Genomic DNA, 23,148 nt, shown 5'->3' with positions numbered 1-23,148 from the left:
CAATTGTAGTAGTATTTTTTTCCAGATGAGCTAATGTGCTCAGACCAATCATCTGCAGAATCATAAGGCTTAAAAATAGATTTTAAAAATTAGTCTGCCATTTACACATTTGACATGAAATATTAAAAATCCTAATAATTTTCATACCAAACATATAAATATATATATATATGAACAGAATCTACTAAAACCATTATGCATTAAGAGTATCTGTGAAAGATTACAGAATATTATATAGTATAATGTCTATAGACTGTATTAGGCATATGAAGAACACAAAATTAACATCTTGAATTCAGAAAGAAAAATGGAAAACACAAGGTAGCAGTATAATTCTGCAACTAACACTGTTCTTTTAAACTTCTGTTGATCTTACACAGATACCTGATAGGCCTGTAAAGTCATGATGAAATCAGAAAAATCTGAGAGATGGGTCCATGGAACTGGTGTCTAAGACAAGAAAGGCAGGTTAAAAGTAAGGACCTGTTTGAACAACCTTGTGGAATCTGGAACCTTTCAAGTATTTTTGTTTTAGCCCTTCTCCTTTAAATATTTGTTAAGAGGAGGTCAACACTAGCCAAGAAGTAGGTAATGTGAGATTGAGACTGATCAGAGAAACAGACTAAGATTCAAGGCTAACGATAAAAGGACACTGGAACAGAATAGGCAAATACATACCAGTGTCTAAACAACTGGTGAGCTTCAAGGAATATATATATTCAGCTGTCTCAAAGCTGTTTTGTTCTGTTTTGCCTAAAGCAAATGTCTGTTTATATTTAAGCTAGCTCCAAAACTACCTAACATGTAATCCTCACTGGCTATACAGTATTCACCATACAACAGGCATAGCCATGGAATGCATAGCCTACAACACTACTATCAATCTCAGCTTGTACAAATGGGATACCTTATTTTATAAAATGCAAGACACTTCTGCAACTGGGAACCAGTAAACTATCATCATCTAAACCCATTTCTAGTAAGGAGTTAATGATACACCATAGAGTAATGATATAACTTAAAAATACCAATGTGCAATGAATGCAGTAGCCAAGTTTACTGACTTTACAACTCAAGTCCTACATACACATTTCCTAATTACATGTAGTCACAATCAATATTATCAGAAACACTTGAGATAACTTGAACTTCTTTCACATGACTAAAATACTTCCTAACATTACTAAAGTGAGTTTCCCTTTTTCTTCCTTCATCTATCATAAAATGGGCATTCACCCAGAAGCCACACAGGACAAGTGATATCTTTCTCTCTCTCTCTCTCTCTCTCTCTCTCTCACACACACACACACACACACATATGGTGGGAGACATGAAACTCTATACTTCAACTAAATCACAAAGATTTTAATGTAGTTATTTCCTTTAGAAAAGTTATGTTTTATTAAAATGTAACACATATTAACATATGATGGACTTAATTGGCATTCTGAATGGCTTAAGTTTTAAAAATACTGTTATCTTCAATACAATACACATCAAGCTTATAGAAACTGTCCATGGAAAGTGCATAAGAATGTGTGACTTTAAAAAGGAACTGCTAACAAACAGGAAGACTGATCTCTAAGGCTTTGAAGCCAGCCATGCCTACACATCAAGTTCCAGGCCACCTGAAGTTACATAGTGGGACAATCTCAACCCTCCCCACAAAGGGTACTTTTACCAAGCCACCTAGCTATTCTTTCCTTAAATTCAAATTTGGATCGACCTCTGACATGAATGTGGCTGTTTCTTCTTCAAAAATATCTCCATTTCTTTTAGTTGTTCACCATTACCAACATTCCTAAAAGTACAAAAATGTGGCAACACTAAAATTAACCCATGAGTTACTAGCAGCTCATTGACACACAGCCTCTCCTGTAACCAAGAATTTCATAAAGTCCCAGTAATTCTTTGATAAATTTCCTTCTTTTTGTAAATAAAGGAGACTGTTTCTAGGCAAAACTGGCTGCAGAGCCAGGCATGGTTCCAAACATCTTTAATCCCAACACTTAGGAGAAGGCAAAGCAGTCAGAACTCTGAGTTCTAGTCCACCCTGGTCTATATAATAAGTTGTAGGCCTGCCTGGTGGAGTGATACAGTGAAACCCTCTCTCAAAGGGAAAGATTGCAAAGATCTAGGATAAGCAAATGCTCCAAAATTATGAAGGCTACTTAGTCAATAACAAGAGGGTTGTTACATATACAAAGTAAAGCTTGCCTTACAGCACTTTCCAGCGACACAAAATCAACATAGGCAACTGTGGGTGGGGGATAGGACTTTTTTGTTACCCATGTGCACACACAGAAGCCTGTGCATGAGGGCTGGAGGCAGGAATGCCACGGTGAGCATGTGGATAACAGAGCATACTGTAAAGTCCGTTCTCTTTACAACTTTCCTTCTTTCCTGGGTAGGGATTAAACTCAGGTCTTCAGAGTGCACAGCAAATACCTCTACCTAGTGAGCCTTCTCTCCAGCCATCTACCATAGTGTTGTTCCTAAGTAGGAGTGCATTTTTTTTCCTATCACTTTGGTTGTGATCTTAGTCTTAAACACATCTTTCCAGACCCTTTTTTTTTCCTAAAGGAGCAAAGTCGGAAGAGCCCTTGTTCAAAGTCTACATATGCATTGTACTTAACTCGTGGCTTTAAAATAAGTGGCATGATTTATTTCCTAACTTGAGCTGACACATTATCGAAAATTACATTTTAGAATTTTATAATATTCAACTAGCTATCCTAATGTTATTTACTCTTTCCTATATTTTAAACACTTTTGGTAAGTTTTGAAATTGCAAATCTGTGTTTGCTACACATTATATCCTTCATTCGATCTTGTATAAAATTCACTTTGTTTAGTAAAAGACACATTATTCACATCTGACTTCAAAGTTCTTACTAATTATGGCAGGTTTATCCAAAGTTCTGGCATTATTGGCCTGTGTCGCTCTGTCCATCAATTTCACACGTCTATGTCTTTTTAAGTGTTGTTTTATTTCTTTACTAGTAAACAGTGTCCTGAGCTCCCTAAGTTATAACTCAATTTGTTGGAAGAGATGGGTGGTCATCTTAACTACCCACCCAGTTTTAACAACATTCTAAATTGATAGCATTTCTGTCACCACATCAACAAGTTCCAATAAAATGAGCCAAACTGTCTTAGTTTTATGACACCTTAACATATATTTGATTAAAGTGTTTTTCTGTTAAGAGAATATAGAAAAAAATCTCATTTGAACCCACAACACTAAAAAAAAAATCCAATTATTTCATTAATCTAAGCCTGCATAAGTATTTAAAATTATGTTTGTTTTTTATTTCCTGCCTTTGAAGAGCAGAGTATTGTCCTAACTGTCTAATAAAGTACAAAATACAGAGCAGAGAATAAATAAGCAATAAGTAAATCTAAAAGAAATTAAAGCTTAAATAACTTTAGAAATGTACTGATCCTGATCTGGTATTATTTGTACTTCATATATAACAGGAAAATAAATACATTAAGCTCAAATCCAACTGAAGTATTTTAAAAATTAAAAGACAACATCTAATAATACTTGCAGTATGCATTTTAATCTTGACAGTCCAGCATCATTTTAATACTTACTGCATCTGAAGTCTTGCTTGGATTATTGCTTGGATTAGAAGAATGTGAATTTGAACAATGAAGAGCACTGTGGTTGTGTGAATTTTCTTGTGGAGAGTAACTGGTCCCTTAAATAGAAAGAACAAAGAATAAACACAGTTACATTCCATCTATTTTTAAGGCATGCCACTGTAAATAATGGTTGAGTATCATATCCTATAAACATAAATAAAACCAAGTAACCCCTGCTTAGTCCAGAATGGCACTGAATTCATAGTCTCAGCACGAGACAGCTGAAATTACAAGCATGTGATGTAACAGCGAGCAAAATTCATGCTCTTCATACTACAGAAAATATCTGATCCTACAAGACAGACACAGCATAAATATAACACTGCACAGCTAAGCATGACAGTATATGTCTTTAATTCCAAAACTCTATAGGCAGAAGCAGTATGATCTCTAGGAATTTAAAGCTACCCATATGTACATAAGTGGGTTCTAAGATAGCCAGCCAACAGCCAGGACTAATTAAGAGGCTTATTCTCAAAACAAAAGAAAACAAAACGAAAGGGATCATTTTGTCAGACTTTGTTTGTTTTGTTTTGTTTTTTGAGACAGGGTTTCTCTATATAGCCCTGGCTGTCCAGGAACTCACTCTGTAGACCAGGCTGGCCTCGAACTCAGAAATCCACCTGCCTCTGCCTCCCAAGTGCTGGGACTAAAGGCATGCACTACCACCGCTCTTTGTTAGACTTTTTAAAGAAAAATGAAAGGAGTATAAAAACTCAAATAACAAATGACAAGAAACAGAGAACTAGCTGTTTTTAGTTTGAAATCTGTTTTTAAAAGATAATCTCTAAACTTGCTTCTTAACAGTCTTGAAATTTCTTAAGCTAAAATAACTTTTAGTTTTTAAGAATTTAAAATCTAAGTGAGGAACCTATTCTCTGGTTGGTAAAGATGAGATGAAATGTTTCCTCCTGACAGGGTCAACTCAACCTAGAAGTTCTTAGAAATAATTTGAGTAGTAACCAATTATCTACACATCCCAACAATCACCAGTTTCTCCACTACGGTCTTAGAAAAACCAATGGAAATAGAGCCATGAGAATATAATTCAGTACAGAGTTCTTGTCACTCACACCAAGGCAAACCTAACTGCTAGCACCCAGAAAATGAAGAGAAGCCAAGCTATACAAATATAAATAAGCAAAAGCTTAGAAACCATCAGTTGATCTACTCAAAAGTAAAACAGCAGAGAGGGAGCGAGTGTATGAGGTCAAAAGTAGATGAATTTGCCCTGGGAATTAACACATATTCATTGTGCACTAACAAACAGCAATCAGCAAATGGCTGTGGCCGACATTTATTTTTGGATATGGATCCTTCACTTTGTAAGTGAAGTTATGACCAGACTCAAAAGCTTAAAAAAAAAAAATCCACTGATGTCACACATGATAAGAGAATCATTTAAAAAGAAAAAGAAAAAGAGAATCATTTAAGCAATAGTACAGTTAACAAAATTAACACCAATGTGAGAATTTAATAACAGAAATTCGCCCATAAGTCTAACAGTGGAGAAGCCTGATGGTTTTTACATGTACTTGTATATTACACTTGTTATCTTATATGGTATTAAACCGTTTTTCTAGATATAGTAGGTAATAAATAAATCCAACAACCCAATACACTCAGAAACCAACCACTTAGACACAGAGCTGGACAAAAGCAGGCAAACACCCAAGTTTTGGGCCATACACAGTGTAAATCACATATTCATGAGAAAAACCTATATTCCAGAAAAATTTCTTAACTCTACTAAGTGCTGCTTCCCATTTCTAAGCTGCATGCGTGCAAGACACCACACACACACACACACACACACACACACACACAAAATATAGCTTATGTTGAGCATCAGTTTCCCACTAAGAGTATAAATTTTCTCATGTGCTAGGCAAAAGGTAAGGGTAAAACTATTCTAGGCTGATTTAAAATTTAATTTAAATCCAATTTGAGCATGCTAGAGACAGCCTTCCAGAACTACTATCAAAATCTGATGCTGGAAGAATGAAGAGTATTTTTCAAGGGCTACTTGGAAGCATAGGCCTGGAATGTGCCATACTGTACCATGTGGATATTTCTACTCTAGGAACTCAACATTACAGTAGCAGCCTACGACAGTGGTGCTCACCCTCCCACTGGCTACCAACCCCTACAACAGTGGTGCTCACCCTCCCACATGCTACCAACCCTTTGATAGTTCCTTATACTGTGGTGACCTCTCATCATAAAATTACTTCTGTTGTTACTTCATAAACTATTAATTTTGCTATTCTGAATCTTAACGCAAATACCTAGTTTTCTGATTGTCTCAGGCCGCCCCTGTGTAAGGGTTGTTTTGACCCCAAAGGAGTCATGACCCAAAGGTTGAGAATTAATGTCATAAAAGGTTATTACAAATATATGTAACAACAATTAACAATTATTATACCAAGGTTTTAAAAGAATCTTAGATAATGCTAAAATTTCCATTTGAAGAAAAAAAATCATGCAACAATTAGCACATGCCATTATAGTGTCTTTATGCACTATTCCTCAAGTTGCTGCTTACATGGATTTTCATGCAATGCCAAAAATGAAAGAAAAAAACAAAACACTGCTATTGTCTGAAATGAACACAAAATAATCTAGTAAGAAGGATGAATTAGGTGATCTACTTTGATATTTGCTAGGTTTCTTAAAGAAAAAGCTCTGTTAAATCTATAGAAGGATCAAATAAGAGCTTTGTTAAGGATACAATGATTTACTCTATGGACATAGTATTTTGTGCATGCTGTCTCACAAAGACTGAAGAATCAACGTGTCTTAGTGATTTTCAATGAAAACGTGGTGTCCAACTTAGCAAATAGAAACCAAGCTATTTATATAGTCTAGTGCCACTGCTATGCTCTCTGCACATTACTAAGAAAATTTCAGGTTTAATGAAATGTCCTCCGAGCCCCTATAGCTTCAGTGTTGAAGTGAATCACACTTAAACCAATCTTTAAAAAAAAAAAAATCACAGAACAGTAAAGCATCTTAAGGATTCCTTTACAGGGTAATACTGGGGGTGAAATTTATATTCGCAATTTGAAGAAATTAAAGGATAAGCAAGTTCTATCCTCTTCAATATTTATCCTAAGATTATAACATGAAGTTATAACATGAATCTGTACTGCTTTCAGATTAAACTCTTGACTGCTCAGCAATGAATTGCTAGCTTTTGCTTTCTGCTTTTTAAATATTATTTAAATACTGATCCTCTCTGCCTTGAAAAGACATTTCAATGCATGAACCAAGTTAACTTTGGATTATACTGTAATTTACGAACTACTCAGTAGCTGACCAGTAGGGAGATGTCAAACCAAAACTGGATCAGACAATGTCTCCTAATGGGAATGAGTAGACTAGAGGATAATTAACAAGGACTACACTTGAAAGTCAGTGATCACTTTCAGATGAGTGGTAATTTTAATGATAGCCACCAGTTAGTAAACAATTAAAACAAAGGTCATGAGTTGAGCTTTACCTGTGTGTGTGATATTCACACTAATCAAACGATCTAAAAGTATAAAATATTACACTATAATTGCTCATATATAATCATTTAAATATATTTAACTAAACAATATGTGATAAAACTATTTTAATTGCATAACACTTGAATTATAGTAGAAATTACAGATAATACTGCAGATGAGCATAGGCCATACACAAAAACTATGCCATTTTTATACATGGAATTCTATCTAGAGTGAGTTCTAGGCAGCCAAGGACAAAAAAAAAGGGAAAAATGCACAAGACTGCAGAATGACTCACATAAAACATGCCCGCCCAAGATAAGATCTCCTTAAGATGTTCTTTAAGTGTAATGAAGAACTTCCTGAACCACGTCGTCTAAGTCCTTGCCTGAGAAGATAATTAATCAAATACTACGAATTTCAAAGAAAACAATCTCTCTGCCACGCAGACTTTGTGTGACAATAGTATTTGAGGCGAAAACTTCAAGGAAAGTCAGCCTCCTGCCTCCGCATTGTCGCCTGGCACCCCAGACTCAGAGGTAGCCCAAATATGTCCTCGTACTTGTGTGCTAGGGGCACACCAAAATAACACTTCTTAACAGCTACAAAAAGAAAATTCGGACATTGCTCTCTGACCTTTACCAATGTTCCAATGTCTAGTCAAACCCTGGCTTGGAATGTTAAGCCATCCAAACTAATTGCCTCCAGCATTGTGGGTGGGGCATTGAAGCTTACAGAATGAGACTTATCCCAAGACAAGGTCAAGTAAAATCCTCATTCTCAGTCACCTATTGCAGCTGAACCACTCCTAGGAATTAGCAAGAGACAGTCTCTACTTCACTTTCCACTACTCCTAATCTTCAATTTTTCTATTGTGCATGTGTATTCATATTCATATGTATGTGTAAGGTGCAATGTTAAAGAGGCCAGAGGACAACTTTGTATGTTATTCTTCATGTGTCATCCTGAGATTTGCTTCAGAAATAAAAGAGTGAAGTATATAATACCTGAGGCTGGTCCTAGTCACGCCCAAAACTTCCCTGCTACATATACCTCAAAAAAACCATCGAGCTTTGTTAAAAAAGCCAAATTTCACAATAGATAAAAATACTAGGTGCTTTTAGAACTAGATCTTCCAAAGTGCTGATGAAATCAATCAAATTATTTGAAAAGAATATGCTTAAAAGATAAGTAATTACGAGGTTTGTTGCTGTTGATTTTATTTGATTTTAATTTGAGATAGGCCCTCACTCCATAGCCCAGGCTAGCTCCAGTTAATAACTTAGTCATTTGTCCTAGCTGGGCTTTTTTGGTTTGGTTTGGTTTTGTCAACATGACATAAGCTTGAATTATTTGAGAAGAGGCATTACCCAAATGAGGCAGGTGGTGCTATGAATAGGAACACCAAAAGAATTCTTAGAAGCCTGCTTATTTGCTGAAGAGTCAAATACTACAGATTAGGGTGGAAGGGAAGATCTGGGAGGAACTTGGGAAGATAAACCCAGGATCAAAATATATAGAATGAAAATCTATTGTCAATTAAAAAAATATTAAAGAAACAGGAAAGAAAACTAGGGAAGCAAGGAAGAACAGATCAGTAAAGCACATTCCCTTGGGTCTTTATTTCAGTTCCAGCCTCTATTTCTGCCTGACTTGAGTTTCTGACTCACTTACCTGCATGATAGCCTGTAAGCCAAGTAAACCCTTTCCTCCCCGAGCTGCTTTTGGTGACAGGGTTTTGTCACAACCTACAGAAGCATAACTAAGTGTTACGGGAAATATTAATAAACATTACCCCGCAAACTCTCCAGCCCCGCCGGACCACATTCTTGCTCTTGTGCCGGTACTGGCCGGCCACATCACTATGTCTTGTCGGGCTCCTGCTATTTCCTCCCAGCTAGCAATATTATCTCGCTTACATGCAATGCTCCACACACTCCACAATCAGTCATCTAGCGCCTAGTTACCCAGTAGAAACGTGGCTCTTAAGGCTTAATTATCCTAGCACTTGGGAGGTAGAGGCAGGTGGATTTCTGAGTTCAAGGCCAGCCTGGTCTACAGAGTGAGTTCCAGGATACCCAGGGCTATACAGAGAAACCCTGACTCGGAGGAAAAAAAAAGGCTTAATTATCCAATCAGGTTTATATATCAATAAGATCACAATGCCAATACAATACAAGATGCCAATACAATAATTTCAGAGGCAAATGATAAAAATAAAGTTTTAACCCAATTATTCTAACCTTGTAAAAACCATATCTACTTGTGGCTGGTTAAAACCATGCAGGGTCTGGATTGTTTTCCTCTTTGTCTATCTCCCTGCAGATTTTCCTGCTTCTCTGATCTTTGACCTCAGACCTCCTCACTCCTAAACTTCTAGCTCCACCTTCCTATTCCTGTTCAATCACTGACCTGTCACTGCCCTAATGTGGTTCAACAGAGAAAATGCTGCAACAACTAAGCTTCTCAGGCCTCAGCCTTGGTTGCCTAGATGCTGTTAAAACAGGTTTGGGCAACATCGCACTTTAAATAAAACTGAGGCCATTGAGATAGGTAGCAGACAGAGGATGACTTGACTGTTCTACTCACTATATGCCATGCAAACAACCACACACAAAATAAATACATGGAAGGAAAAAAAAAACAATTTTTAATCTCTGCAACTTTCCTTATTCCTAAATCTAGACTTTTCACTTAAACATAGTATAATTAAACAGGACAAATATGTTGATGTGTCAAAATTATCAGCTTAAACAAGGCTAAGACTTGCTAGGCATTAAAATACATTTCTTTCTTTATACCTTAAGAGACTTGCAGGATCTCAAGTACTTATTTTTCATCTAACAGACAGACGGATGGACAGATTTGGGGGGGTGTCAAAAACCCAAATCCACTCACTCTTCTCTTGTGGCCCATGACCTACAAGGTCTCCGACTTACCAGTTCTCACATTTTCCACCCATGTGAAAAATGGGCTGACTGGCTCACCCACAGTTTTTTAAATGCTTTCCTCACTGAGCCTCCAGGAGATATCCTTCCCAGGTGTTCTTCTTGTTCTATCAATAATTCCTCACTCTCCCGTGCTAAGTTTCGTTCTCAAACTTTGACTTAAGTTTCAGGGCTAATCTCTAGCCTTCACTTCTTTATGTACAATAGGTGTTGGCAAATCCCTATTTAAATCAGTTCACACCCATCCTGCCTATAGTTGTTTTAGAAGAATAAGTTCAAGTTCCCAAATTTTATCATGATATAAAATCAATATAAATTCAGTAGAAGTTATACTTCAAATATTTATCTTTTCCCAGGGTATTAGCATATAGACTCTACGGTCAATCTGTAAATCCTAGTCAGCCATATTACAACCCAGATAGATAAACTAAATTCACTTGGCTTACAATATTTTACACTGTAGTATCTGCAATGCCTACTGATTATAAAACTGAAATTTGCTATCTGACCTTTACAAAAACTCTGCTAACCCCTAGTATTCATTCATCTTCTAGAGGCTTGAGTTTTAAATTGTTGTGTTAATAAATCCAATCTAACGCTCTGCCTTCAGGACACTAGCTACCAATCTCTCTCATGTAAGACAAAAAAAATACAAAGAAAAACCACCTCAATTTCTCCAATTCTCCCAACATGTTTAACTGCAGCACAGAAACTAATGTTCAAATTCCAGGAGTCATGTTTCAGATGGTTCTTTCAAAAATATGTTTTATCACTAAACTTCCATCAAACCCTCCACCACAAACCAGATTCTCAATTTGGTGTACTGTAGGTCTCTTAGAGGAACCCTGCTTCTCTCTTGCAGGCATGGTAGGGTAAAAGCCAGAAAGCAAAGGCAAAAAAATCGGCCCAAAGAACATTTTTCTGAATTCTGAACCATTCTGAAGCTATTCAAGTTTTTAATAGGGATGCTTTAAAAAAAAAAAATTCTTTCATATGCCTAATGGTGACACTACAGTGTTACTAATTTTATGCTACTGCTGCTACACTGTCTAAGTAGGTATTTTTGTTGGCATTGGAAATACATTAAGTTATGGACAACAGTTTATCAGTCAATTACGTAATATAGTTCCTGTCAGAAACCACAATAAGCATTCCATGTAACAGTCAGAACAGAGTGGTTAAGGAATGGGAATCCAGAAAATGAAATAGAACACATTGCCCTTAGACTGAAGCCTGAAGCCCCAGGATGGCACAGAGGAAACTCTAAGAACCTCAGGCTCTACCATGAGCTGTCTACTTCCTTGGCTCTTGAGAACTAGGAAAAGGTGGTCGGTGAACTGCAGCCAGAGAGAGGGCTGTGGGAAGAGAGAAGCAGTGGGTAAAGGAGGCTGGAGAGACTGAAGAAGGCCTCTGCCATTCTAACTACTAACTAGGACTTGGGCAGAGGTGATGACTGCACCATCATTGAGTTCTGGCATATAGCCTCACAGACTGGAGAGAGACACAGCATGAGACAGATGATGCACTGACATAAAAAGCCATATCTATCTACAGTAGTCAAAAGTGAGTATCAGTTATATATACCTGTTGACTAGCTATTTATCATAATTGATTATGGAAGACCATTTTCATGCAAGAAACAACTGTTTATTAGATAAAGATCACCTCAATTTGAGTCATCTTTATACTCCATTAACTATCCTTTCTCAAAAAACAAAGCATAAAATTTGAATGCACTCAGAAAACATACCAAATAAACATTTTTAAGAAGTGCCAGGGCTGGAGAGCACTGACTGCTCTTCCAGAGGTCCAGAGTTCAATTCCCAGCAACTACACGGTAGCTCACAACCATTTGTAATGGAATCTGATGCTCTCTTCTAGTGTGTTTGAAGACAGCTTCAGTGTACTCATATACACAAAATAAATAAATCTTTAAAAAAAAATCCTCTGTCTTTTTAAAAAAAAAAAAGAAAAAAGAAAGTCTTTTTAAAAACACCAGTAATCACACTTTCAATTATAAAACTTTAAAACAAAAATATAGTAACTCAACTAGTATGGGTCTGCCACTAAGACATATACAAAGCAAACATACATAGAAAATGCTAACGAGAATACATTATAAGGAACAAACAATGAATAACAGGAAATCTAAACATCTGTAAGAAGGAAGAAAACTGAGGCATTTTATAACATATGCAAAAAGGTTAAATACTTAAATGAAAACTCTAAAACTGTTTGAAACATCTCTTGGTGATAATTTTGAGTATGACATAAGCATACAAACAACAACATACAAATTAAGTGCGATCACAGCACAAAATGTCTCTGTGCAGAGGCAGAAGCAGCAGATGCTGCCCTGCAAAATGGGAACAAGTGGTTTTGAGTCAAGTACCTCAAAAGATTCAAGTATCTAAGACATATGATAAATGTACTATATACTGAGTCAAATAATCCAGACCAGAAGAATATTCTCTTATTCGTGGATTCCAGCCTGCAATCTTGATCTGAGTACATAACCTGGATTAACTGCAGAAACCAGGAAAGAGAAAAGGCTGTGGAGATAGAGTGGGGTACAAGAAGCTCTAGTGAGGGGATGCTAGGACACAGGCTCTATGAAGGAAAAACTAGGAAAACTAGGCTGGCGGGGGGTGAGTAGTAGAGAAATACTTTAACTGCAAATATAGAAAGCAGGGAAATTCAAAAAGAGAGAAATAAGTGTGAGATAAATAACGGTAAGGACTTTCAAAAGAAATGAGGGTACACCTTTAAAACACAAATATATGTTAGTATACACACACTCTGGGAAAAGATCCACTTGACACAAAATGCTAAAAAGGAGCCAGGCGTAGGGAACCTCCCTTCAAGTTGGTCAGGGGTTTTGAAGAGACTAGCAAAATTGTTTAGTCTTTTTGGCCTTGCCCTTGATTGACCTTCTGCTGAAGATGCCACATTTGTGACACAGCACTTAGAGTAATCAAACTGAGACTAACCTGGAAGCCTCCTGTCTGAGAACTAGCTCTCACAGCATCCACAGGTGCTATCCATGCTACCAAGGAAGAAAAGTAAAAAGTCCTGCAAGCCATGATGACTATGAACCACAACAATGACAAGAAAAGTAAGGTACACAGGATGCAACAGCAGCAAGTGTATCTTTGGTTGACCAGCAACTGTCTAACTGAATTTAAGGCACTCTCAAAAGAAAAGGATTTATCCCAGTAATATAAATCCAGGTCATTACAGACTTTAAAAAATCTTAATACATACAGTGCCAGTTTCCAAACCAGTATACTCTCTAACTGCACTCTAAATATTTATCCATGTGCAGAGGCAAGAAGATCTCACCCGGCCGGGCGGTGGTGGCGCACGCCTTTAATCCCAGCACTTGGGAGGCAGAGGCAGGCGGATTTCTGAGTTCGAGGCTAGCCTGGTCTACAGAGTGAGTTCCAGGACAGCCAGGGCTACACAGAGAAACCCTGTCTCGAAAAACCAAAAACAAACAAACAAATAAATAAATAAATAAAATAAAAGAAGATCTCACCCCTCCTCAACCATAGGATATTGCAGAAGAGGTAGCAGAAATGATTTTCATTAATGCCAGAGTTCCAGGGTACCACTACAATGATGTCTTCTATACATGACAAGGAAGCTGAACCCATGAAACCTCAACAAGGCTCCTAAACAAGGACCCACTCCTATTTGATGAGCTCCAAGCAACTAAGAGCTGCTGAGAATCAGTCTTCTTCAGGGACGAGACCCTAATAGGCTATATAGGCTATGCACTCACAAATCAGAAGCTTTAGAGACATTACATACCAACACTGAATGGACAGAGCATTGTTGTGGGTAGTTTACTTACTCTGTTTTGTGCTCCTGGCCAGTCCCACGTGCAAACCCGCCCATAAGCTATGTCTAATCTTCACACACTCACTCACACTCACTCACACACACACACACACACACACACACACAGTCACATGCACTTGCGCACACACCTGTTATTTTTAAAATCTTTGGCTAACTCAATTACTGGGTACTCCTCAATCTTTCCCCGCTACCCCAGGCTCAGTAAGTGAAATAGCCAAAGGCCACTTACTCAAAAACTCACAAGGCTGGTTGACCTTATCTCCTAAGCTACTGTCTTCCTTCTTCCCTCCTGGTCTCTGAATCTCCTCCAACTCTGAGAGTCCCGCCCCACGCTCAACCATTGGCTACTGGCAATCAACTGAGGGCAAGGATTTTCATCAGTAAACAGATTCTAGATTAAATCAAAGTATCAGAACAACCCTCTACATCTCTCACCTTTTCTATCCAATTAAAAAAACTCCTCTCAGACATAAATTGAGCAGAATCATAACAATCATGTAAATTACAGATACATAATTAAAAACCAGTCTATCATATTTGTCAATTAGATAAAGTAGTCTACCATCATTCCTTAGAGTTATAAATCTATCCCTGAATTATGTTTAGATTTTAGCCTGTAATATCATCTGAAAACTGTTTCCCACTCTGTATCATGTCTTTAATGGTAAACAATTTAAATTTCTTTATGGGACTACAAGTAGTCTTCAACCCTGTCAGAAATCTGAGAGTGAATTCAACATTATCTGAGTGTGTGTGTACACACACACACACACACACACACACACACGAAACACCAAACATAGCTTCACAAATTTAAACAATTGTAGAGACAGTTGACCACTTGGACAGTCCCCCATTCCTCAAAACATTGGACCATTTTGGCCCAGGATCATCTGACAGACCTTTGTAAAGTAGAATTAAAAGACTGTTTACCCTATCTAGACAGAGCTAACAGTCAACTATTCCACATAGTGTGTCCACTATTTGTAGATGAAATAGGCAATTTTTGGCCCGTGGCTGTCTTGGCCACAATGGGCAACATCATCTGGAGTTAGTGGTGTACAGTATCTTTTCTGAACTGTGAAGGAGCCCAAATGTCTCTCGTCAAAACTTTTAATAATAATGAAATGATTAAATGTCAGATTCTGTGGATTTCTGATGTTTTTAAAAGACTACTGATATAAAGTATATTTGAACTGTTAAATCTCAGCTATTTTTAGTCATTTCTATTTGAGTAAATTGAAAGCACTTTATTATAATTAAGTCAGAATCTAACCTAACCATGAGTTTACTAGCTGGCCCTTAACTTGCATTAATTAATCATCTTGTTCTTAAATGAGTTGCAAAGGCGCAATGTCTATCTAAGAATAACTATTAATTTTAAATTTTGTATCCAAATATATTCATGTCAATGAATAATCTTAATTTTTATCAATATATAAATTCTTTACCAATGTAAGAGATTATAACTTTAATTTTACATCAATTACAAGGATTTCTACCAATGTAAGAGAGATTATAACTTTAATTTTACATCAATTACAAGGATTTCTACCAATGTAAGATTATGGCTACACAATGTTTGTTTAAGAAAATTTAGCTACCCATTCAGCCATGTGAGTTTTCAGGTAAGTGGCCTCTGGCCACTTCCCTGAGCCTGCAGTAGCAGGGGAAGAGTACCCATTGAGTTAGCCACGACATTTTAACAATAACTGGCATGTGTGTACATGTGTGTGTGCAGTTTCCTATTCTCAGATCTGAAATAGCTCCTGAGTGGGTTCATGCATGGGACCAGTCAGAAACACAAAACAATGTAACAAAAACTGCACGCTACAGACCATATATACGTGTCTACATATGTATGTAACAACAAAGAGGACATGAATCAGAAAGGTAGTCCAGAGGCTGGTGAGATGGCTCAGTGGTTAAGAGCACCAACTGTTCTTCCAAAGGTCCTGAGTTCAAATCCCAGCAACGACATGGTGGCTCACAACCACCCATAATGAGATCTGATGCCTTCTTCTGGTGTGTCTGAAGACAGCTACAGTATACTTATTTATAATAATAAATAAATCTTTGGGCTGGAGTGAGCTACCAGAGCGAGCAGGGATGAAGAGAGTAAGCAGGGTTGACTGGAGCAAGCAGAGGTCCTAAAAGTCAATTCCAAACAACCAAATGAAGGCTCATAACTATACAGCTACAGTGTATACTCATGTACATTAAATTAATTAATGAATGAAAAGAAAGGGAGTCCAGGAGTCCAAAATATGAGAAGTATTGGAAGGGGAGAGAATGGGGTGGAAATGAACAATACTCATGTCTCTCAAGTATCTATAATATGTAAGGAATGTCCACTTACATATGTGCAAACAACCAAAGGAAACTAAGTCAGGCTATCCATAACTCAGCTATTATTCATGCACTGCTTGCAAGAGCCAGCACATATGGTCCTACATAGTCACTAAAGAAAATATGGTCCATGCATACAAAGGAATATTATAATTCACCTACTCGCCAAAGGAAGAGCTACCATTTTTACCAGCCCAGATGAACCTAAAGACTATTTTGCTATATAAAGACAGAAAAAAAATGTATGACCTGTGGAACCTTTAGCTGAACTGATAGACAGAAAAGATGGGGTGGGCCAGGTCACAGTTCTGTGAGTCTAATGCAAGAGCATAGTAATAAGTGTATTTATTTTTCAACTATATAATTATCATTTATCAAAACACCACACTGGACAATTTTAAAACACTCCATGTTGGATAATTAAATATTTAAAATTTAACAACTGACAGCGATTACTAAAAATTTAGTATTTTGAAAGATACACTACAAATCTAGGAAGTTTCCCACACAAGTTAAAAAAAATGAAACTAAAAACTATTATTTTGGCATTTTTTCCAAGGCTACAAACAAGGAGTACTTCCTAGAGAGTGGAGTTTGTAGCAATATTACAATACCATATACCCCTTTCTGCCAGCAAAGTGTCATCCCAAGGTATATAATTCAAGACTCAAAATGTCACTAAGAATGAAAAGGCAAATGAACTCCAAATGGGTCCTACTAGATCACTAGAATTGCTTACAACAAGGAAAAAGAGGATACATCGGCCCTCGGTATCTGGGATTCCTTCTCTCTAAGCAATCCCAGCACGAAGGCACTGGGCTAACAGACCAGTGAGAGGGCTCGGCTTCTGAAGCTGCAATCACAGCACAGAGGTACTGGGCTAAAAGACCAGTGAGATGGCTCGGCTGGTGAAGCTGCTTACCACATTATCTACATGCCCAAAGTCCAAAGAGGAAAGACAATTCCCTAAATGCTGTCCTAAATGTAAATGTCACATATATACACTATAGCATACTCCAATTACGCACACAAAAAGAACATTTTAAACGCTGGGTGAATCATATTGAGCATGCATACAGCCTTTTTTTGCTACCATTTCCTCAGCAGTACAGCACATAGCAACTGCGTACTATACTGCATAGCAATGTCACAGTACTACATACATACCAATAGTCTATAGGTGATCTTTGTATAGTATCCTAAATATATTTTCTATAAAGGACTTAAGCAGGGAAGAGAGACACAGAAACAAAATCCCCAGGTAGACCAAGATTATTGTACTTCTCTGAACAATAAGAGCCAATGTTTTCTTACCATCAAGGTCTAAATTAGCTGGGCAATGGTGGCACATGCCTTTAATCCCAGCACTTGGGAGGCAGAAGCAGGTGGATTTCTGAGTTCGAGGCCAGCCTGGTCTACAGAGTGAGTTCCAGGACAGCCAAGGCTACACAGAGAAAAGAAAGGATATAGCTAGTCACTCCTTGAAATGTTTGTACTCTTATCTCAAGGCCAACAGGAAGGCTCTGCAAGAATTTTACATACATTAGCAAATGTGTTTTTTATAAAAAGTGTTTCAGGCAGGCCTGGTCTACATAGTGAGAGTAGCTGCAGTGTTGAGAATAAACTGCAAGAGATGGGGAAGGGTATGACAACTATTTAATTCAAATCAAGAAATGTTTAACATGGAAAAGGGGACTTCTAAGCTGCTTCAAGCAGGTAAGAACAGTGGGGAATGCTATGGACACATCAAAAATCAAGGTCTAAACTGTGGAATCTTGTGAATCAAGAACTGAAGCCAGCCTCAGCTATAAAAAGTTAGGTCTGACTACACAAAAATAAGTGAAGATCAATAACAAGATAACTAAATTTCATTAAACCTCAGTACCCTCAACATAAGAGTTCATAAATGAGATCATAAGTGATCAGTCCTAGACGCATGCAATTAAGGGCAACATAATTGGACTCAGGTTATATGTGTGTGTGTGTGTGTGTGTGTGTGTGTGTGTGTGTTAAGTGTTTATAAAGCAAAGACAAATGGAATAAACCACAACTTTGAAAAAGGGTGGCTCAGAAAATATAGAAAGAACTGGAACTAAATAAAGGAAGGTACAAATAATGCAAATCCAGTGTATTCATATACAACATCCTCAAGTAATTTTTGAGTTTTAATAAATGTATAAAGATTAGGGCCAGATGACTCAGAGGTTAAGACAGCTGCTGTTCTTGCAGAAGACATGCATTTCACCTCCATCACCAATATGGCAAACAAATTGTGCAAATAAACACACAGAAGCGCCAAGTGGTGGTGGCACAGGCCTTTAATCCCAGCACTTGGAAGGCAGAGGTAGGTGGATTTCTGAGTTCAAGGCCAGCCTGGTCAACAGAGTGAGTTCCAGGACAGCCAGGACTATACAGAGAAACCCTGTCTCAAAAAAACAAAACAAAAAACATGGAAGCAAAATCCTCACACACACAAAATAAAAATCTAAAAAATACAAAAACACTGAAGGAGCTGGAGGGGGTAGCCATGGAAACAATCCAAGTATAGTCTCACATATAAAACCATCAAATAATTTACAAAGTTATATAATACCTTCTTAACCTTTTTTTATATTACAATAACGTGTACATGAGGATGCCAGAGGACAATTTGTCAGTCAGATCCTTCCATTCACAATAAACATCCTAGAGACATGCTAAAATCTCATGGGTCCCACCCATGTGCTGAGTGAACGAGATTTAAGTCTTAGACGTAAGGATGAGCCCCTATATCTAAGCCCTAAAAACATACAAACAAGCAACACCAAATGGATTCAGCAGGCTTTTTATATCTATGTATGCATGTATATATGTATATATATGTATAGACACATATATAAATTTAACTGTAATAATTAACATGAATGAGTTGAGGGTGAGGTGTGGGCAATGACTGGTTAACAGGAATAAGAGGGTGAAATTATTTGTTAGGATAATCATTTTGTGTACCATGTAAAGGTTCTTTATATTATTCAAATTTTTGAACTGTCAAGAGTTGAGTACAGGGCTGACCTTGGTAATGTTATTTCCTTCACCACTTTGTGATTGGTTTTAATAAAGAGCTGAGAGCCTATATAACAGGACAGGGCAGGAGAGGAAAAGCACAACTTCCAGGCAGGTGGACCTCTAGGAGAATCAGGGTCAGAGGAAGCTGGATGTTCGGGGACAGAATGAAAGTTAATGGACCACATGGCAAACAGGGCCTAGTACAGGCAGGATTATTACTAAGTTATATAAGTTAGCTGGAGTAAACCTAAGCTATAAGGCCTAAGCTTTCATAAATAATAAAAAGTCTCCATATCATTTTTGAGAGTTTGGAGGTTGAGACAGTACAGAGATAATGACTCAATTATATTTTAAAATTGCAAATTTAAAAAATAACCACTGTGGTAGAACAGAATCCTCTGGATGTATGTCCATGAGAAACAGCTTGTTCTAGCTTTGAGGGGTGAGTTTGAGCAACCTCTGTTCTTGAAAAGAATAGTAAACTTAACAGACAACTTAAGACAAACTAGAAGCCATACTGATAGAACTAAAGTAATGTTACTCGCCTACCCTGCCTCTCCAGCACTGGGATTAAAGAAGTATATCCCAAATCACAAGATTTTCAGTCTTTTTGAAGTTTATTTGGTACCTATAGGAGAAACTAAAACTGAGTTCTGTCTATAATACTGTTGAAACTTTAAGCCTTCCTCAGCTTAAATTTGAACAAAGGAAAGGTGTCTGACTTGGTGTCTGCTGTTCTCTCCATTCCCTACAAATACCACAGGGCATCTCCACACCAGCAAGTGCACCAACATAGCACCAAAAGAAACCCCGTCCTTCTGGCTACAGTCGTAGTCGGCACATGCTTGTGGGATATACAGCAAACCCCTGTAAAGCAGAAATTCAAGCAAAAGTCTTGTTTCTCCTCATTTACTTATTTACTTACTTACAAGGGAGTTTTTGTATTTATACATTTCAACCTGATTCTGCATTTTGTTAAATAGTAACCAGGAGGTTATGTGTTCAGTCAAAATGTTTAACCTTCAAATTTTTTAATTAAGACCTGCCTAGTACACTCTTCCTACTTAATACTTTAACTCCGCACACATTGCCAAGCTCAAAAGGGACCCTTTCCACAATGTCAGAATCCAGTCAGCACTCGAAGATTTCTGGCTATATGAGTTAACTTCCCTGCCCTCAATTGTGTGGACAGTGAGTGTATCACACAAGCATTCTTGCACTGAGTTAGATCCTCAGCCCTTCAGCATTTTCTTCTTCACTGTTCATTCCCATGAGTAATACTCGGACATGTACATTACAGACCCGAAGATCAACTAATGAGTCTTCTAAAACCCAAAGAGAACTCCATATACTTGTCCTCTTCCACTGACACTGACATAAATCATACTAAATGAAAAGATAAAGTATATAACACAAAGATACAAGATTACTTTTGGGGCTGACGAGATGGCTCAGCAGGTAAGAGCACTGACTGCTCTCCCAAAGGTCCTGAGTTCCGATCCCAGCAACCACATGGTGGCTCACAACCACCCGTAATGAGATCTGATGCCCTCTTCTGGTGCGTCTGAAGACAGCTACAGTAAATTATGCCTGAGCGAGCGGGGCCGGCAGAGGTCCTGAGTTCATCATCTGTACAGCTACAGTGTACTCATATACATAAAATAAATAAAAATAAATCTTAAAAAAAAGTCTAACATTTATTCCTGATGCTTTGAATCTCATAGAAAATGTGGGGTGTGCTTCATTTTATCATCACAAGAAAAGACTATCATCCATTCTATCATCATTGAACAGGATACTGGTAGTACAGATATTAAAACCAACAACTGACAAATGGGACCCCATAAGCAAAAGATACTGTCACTTGACCAAAAAGGCAGCTTTCAGATTTGGAGACAGCAAAAATTTCATCTGACATAAGAATCTAGAGATACATTTAGCATATGATCCAGCTTACCATTCTTGTGTATATACTTCTATCAGCACTGTGTCCCAAAGGACTCTATATACTACTACACAGCTATTTGCTCATTTGTGTTCACTGCTGCTCTATTCACAAAAGCCAGGAAACGGAAGCCACCTACTAATGAACAATAAAAATATGGTTCATAAGCCGGGGGGTGGTGTCGCACGCCTTTAATCCCAGTCCTTTGGGAGGCAGAGACAGGCGGATTTGTGAGTTCGAGGCCAGAGTAGTCTACAAAGTGAGTTTCAGGACAGCCAGGGCTACACAGAGAAACCCTGTCTTCTTGAAAAACAAACAAACAAAAAAACATATATATATATATATATATGGTTTATATATACTATGGAGTATTATTCACCTAGAAAAATAAAATTTCCAAGTAAATGGGTTGTACTGAAAGTCTCATTCTGAGGGAGCTAATTCAGTCTGAGAAAGACAAAAACTGCATGTACTCTCACATAGAGATGCTACCCAGCCCTATATATTTTAAATTAAAGTACCCAAAAGCAGGAAACTAATAAGGTTTCATGGTAAGGTTGAGGGGGATGAGAGGTACAGAACAAAAGTGGAAAGACACAAAGTACATTTAAAGAAACCATATGGAAAACCACAGAAGCTTCCTAAAATATTTACATAAGCTTAATACATAAATATTTTATAAATACACTAACATGTTTACATATACAGTGAATTGGTTACCTAGAAAAGAAAAAAAAAAATCATGGAATTTCCAAGTAAATGTGTGGATTGGAAATAATCATTCTGAGAGGTAAACCAGAACTAGAAAAAAAAATTCCTGCTTGTTCTCTCACTTGTAGGTGCTAGCTAGTTTTGTGTTTAATTATAGGTTTAATTGTAGACATTTTCTCTGCCCATCCCCCAAACCACAGCTTATCAAATAAAAAGCCTGGTGGCAGGTATGAGTTACCTTTTTTTGAGTTGTTGGTCACTGGGATCCATAAACAACACCCCTTCTTGCCCTCCAAACATCACTGCTAAGGCCCCCTATTGTTGAAGACAACATGACATACTTGGACATGGAGAAACCAAACTGGTACCAACTGGCTACCTATGCTGCAGGACCCTTGTACGCTACAATAATGACTAATCTGGAGAGATATGCCCACTGGTGTAACAGAGGCACAAATATTATGGGAGTAACCAACTACTTTTAAAAAATGGACACTTGACACTGTTAACTTGGCACCTACATCCATAAAGGAGGGAAAAAAAGGAAAAAACAAACAAACAAAAAACAAATAGCTATCTAGGGCTTGTCCCCCCCCCAACCAAGAACCCATTATTGCTTAGTTAAATACACAAAGTATATTTAAATGCCACTTTAAGTTGTCTTTATAACCATATAGAAGTGCACTTCTCAAGTCTCATTAGAAATTCACAACCATAAATAATAGAGAGACTGTGAAGTAGTAACATCTAAATGGTTTATCTTAATTATAAACCACTGCCACCAAGGTACTGGGATGGACTTGAAAGAAGGGGCAGAAACAATGTCACAGCCAGAAGCAGTTTAGAATAAAACAGTATTTGCCAGACATGATATCATAGGCAATAATGTTATTGTATCCTATATAGAGATGTATCCTTGTGTTATTCAAATGCTGATTTGCTGTCCCCATACCTGGTTGCAATCTGGACAAGCCACTCTAATGCTTATTCTGGATGTTATGTAAACCCTGTTCCAAATTTATTCTCTGACTTGTCAATTAAGCATCTCAAGCCTGAATATTATGTAAACACTGTCCCAATTTATTCTCTGGTATTTCAATAAAACTGATCAGCCAATGGCTGAAGAGAAGAGAGAATAGGA

The 23,148-nt window shown here is 37.5% G+C and overlaps 1 protein-coding gene across 1 annotated transcript in view; it reads right to left on the bottom strand.

Moving 5' to 3' along the window:
• Wac (WW domain containing adaptor with coiled-coil) overlaps positions 1–23,148 on the bottom strand; it is a 104,879-nt gene that overhangs the window by 67,955 nt on the left and 13,776 nt on the right. The window contains exons 4-5 of the mRNA XM_031366357.1: positions 3,601–3,707; positions 3–68 (exon numbers count right to left, since the gene is read on the bottom strand). Coding sequence (XP_031222217.1) covers positions 3–68; positions 3,601–3,707 — 173 coding nt within the window. The remainder of the gene's footprint in view (positions 1–2; positions 69–3,600; positions 3,708–23,148) is intronic.

The sequence above is a fragment of the Mastomys coucha genome, unplaced genomic scaffold (assembly GCF_008632895.1).
Source record: "Mastomys coucha isolate ucsf_1 unplaced genomic scaffold, UCSF_Mcou_1 pScaffold13, whole genome shotgun sequence".
Taxonomy (NCBI): Eukaryota; Metazoa; Chordata; class Mammalia; order Rodentia; family Muridae; genus Mastomys; species Mastomys coucha.
The sequence above is the reverse complement of the archived record's forward strand: the minus strand, read 5'-3'. Positions and strand labels throughout refer to the sequence as shown.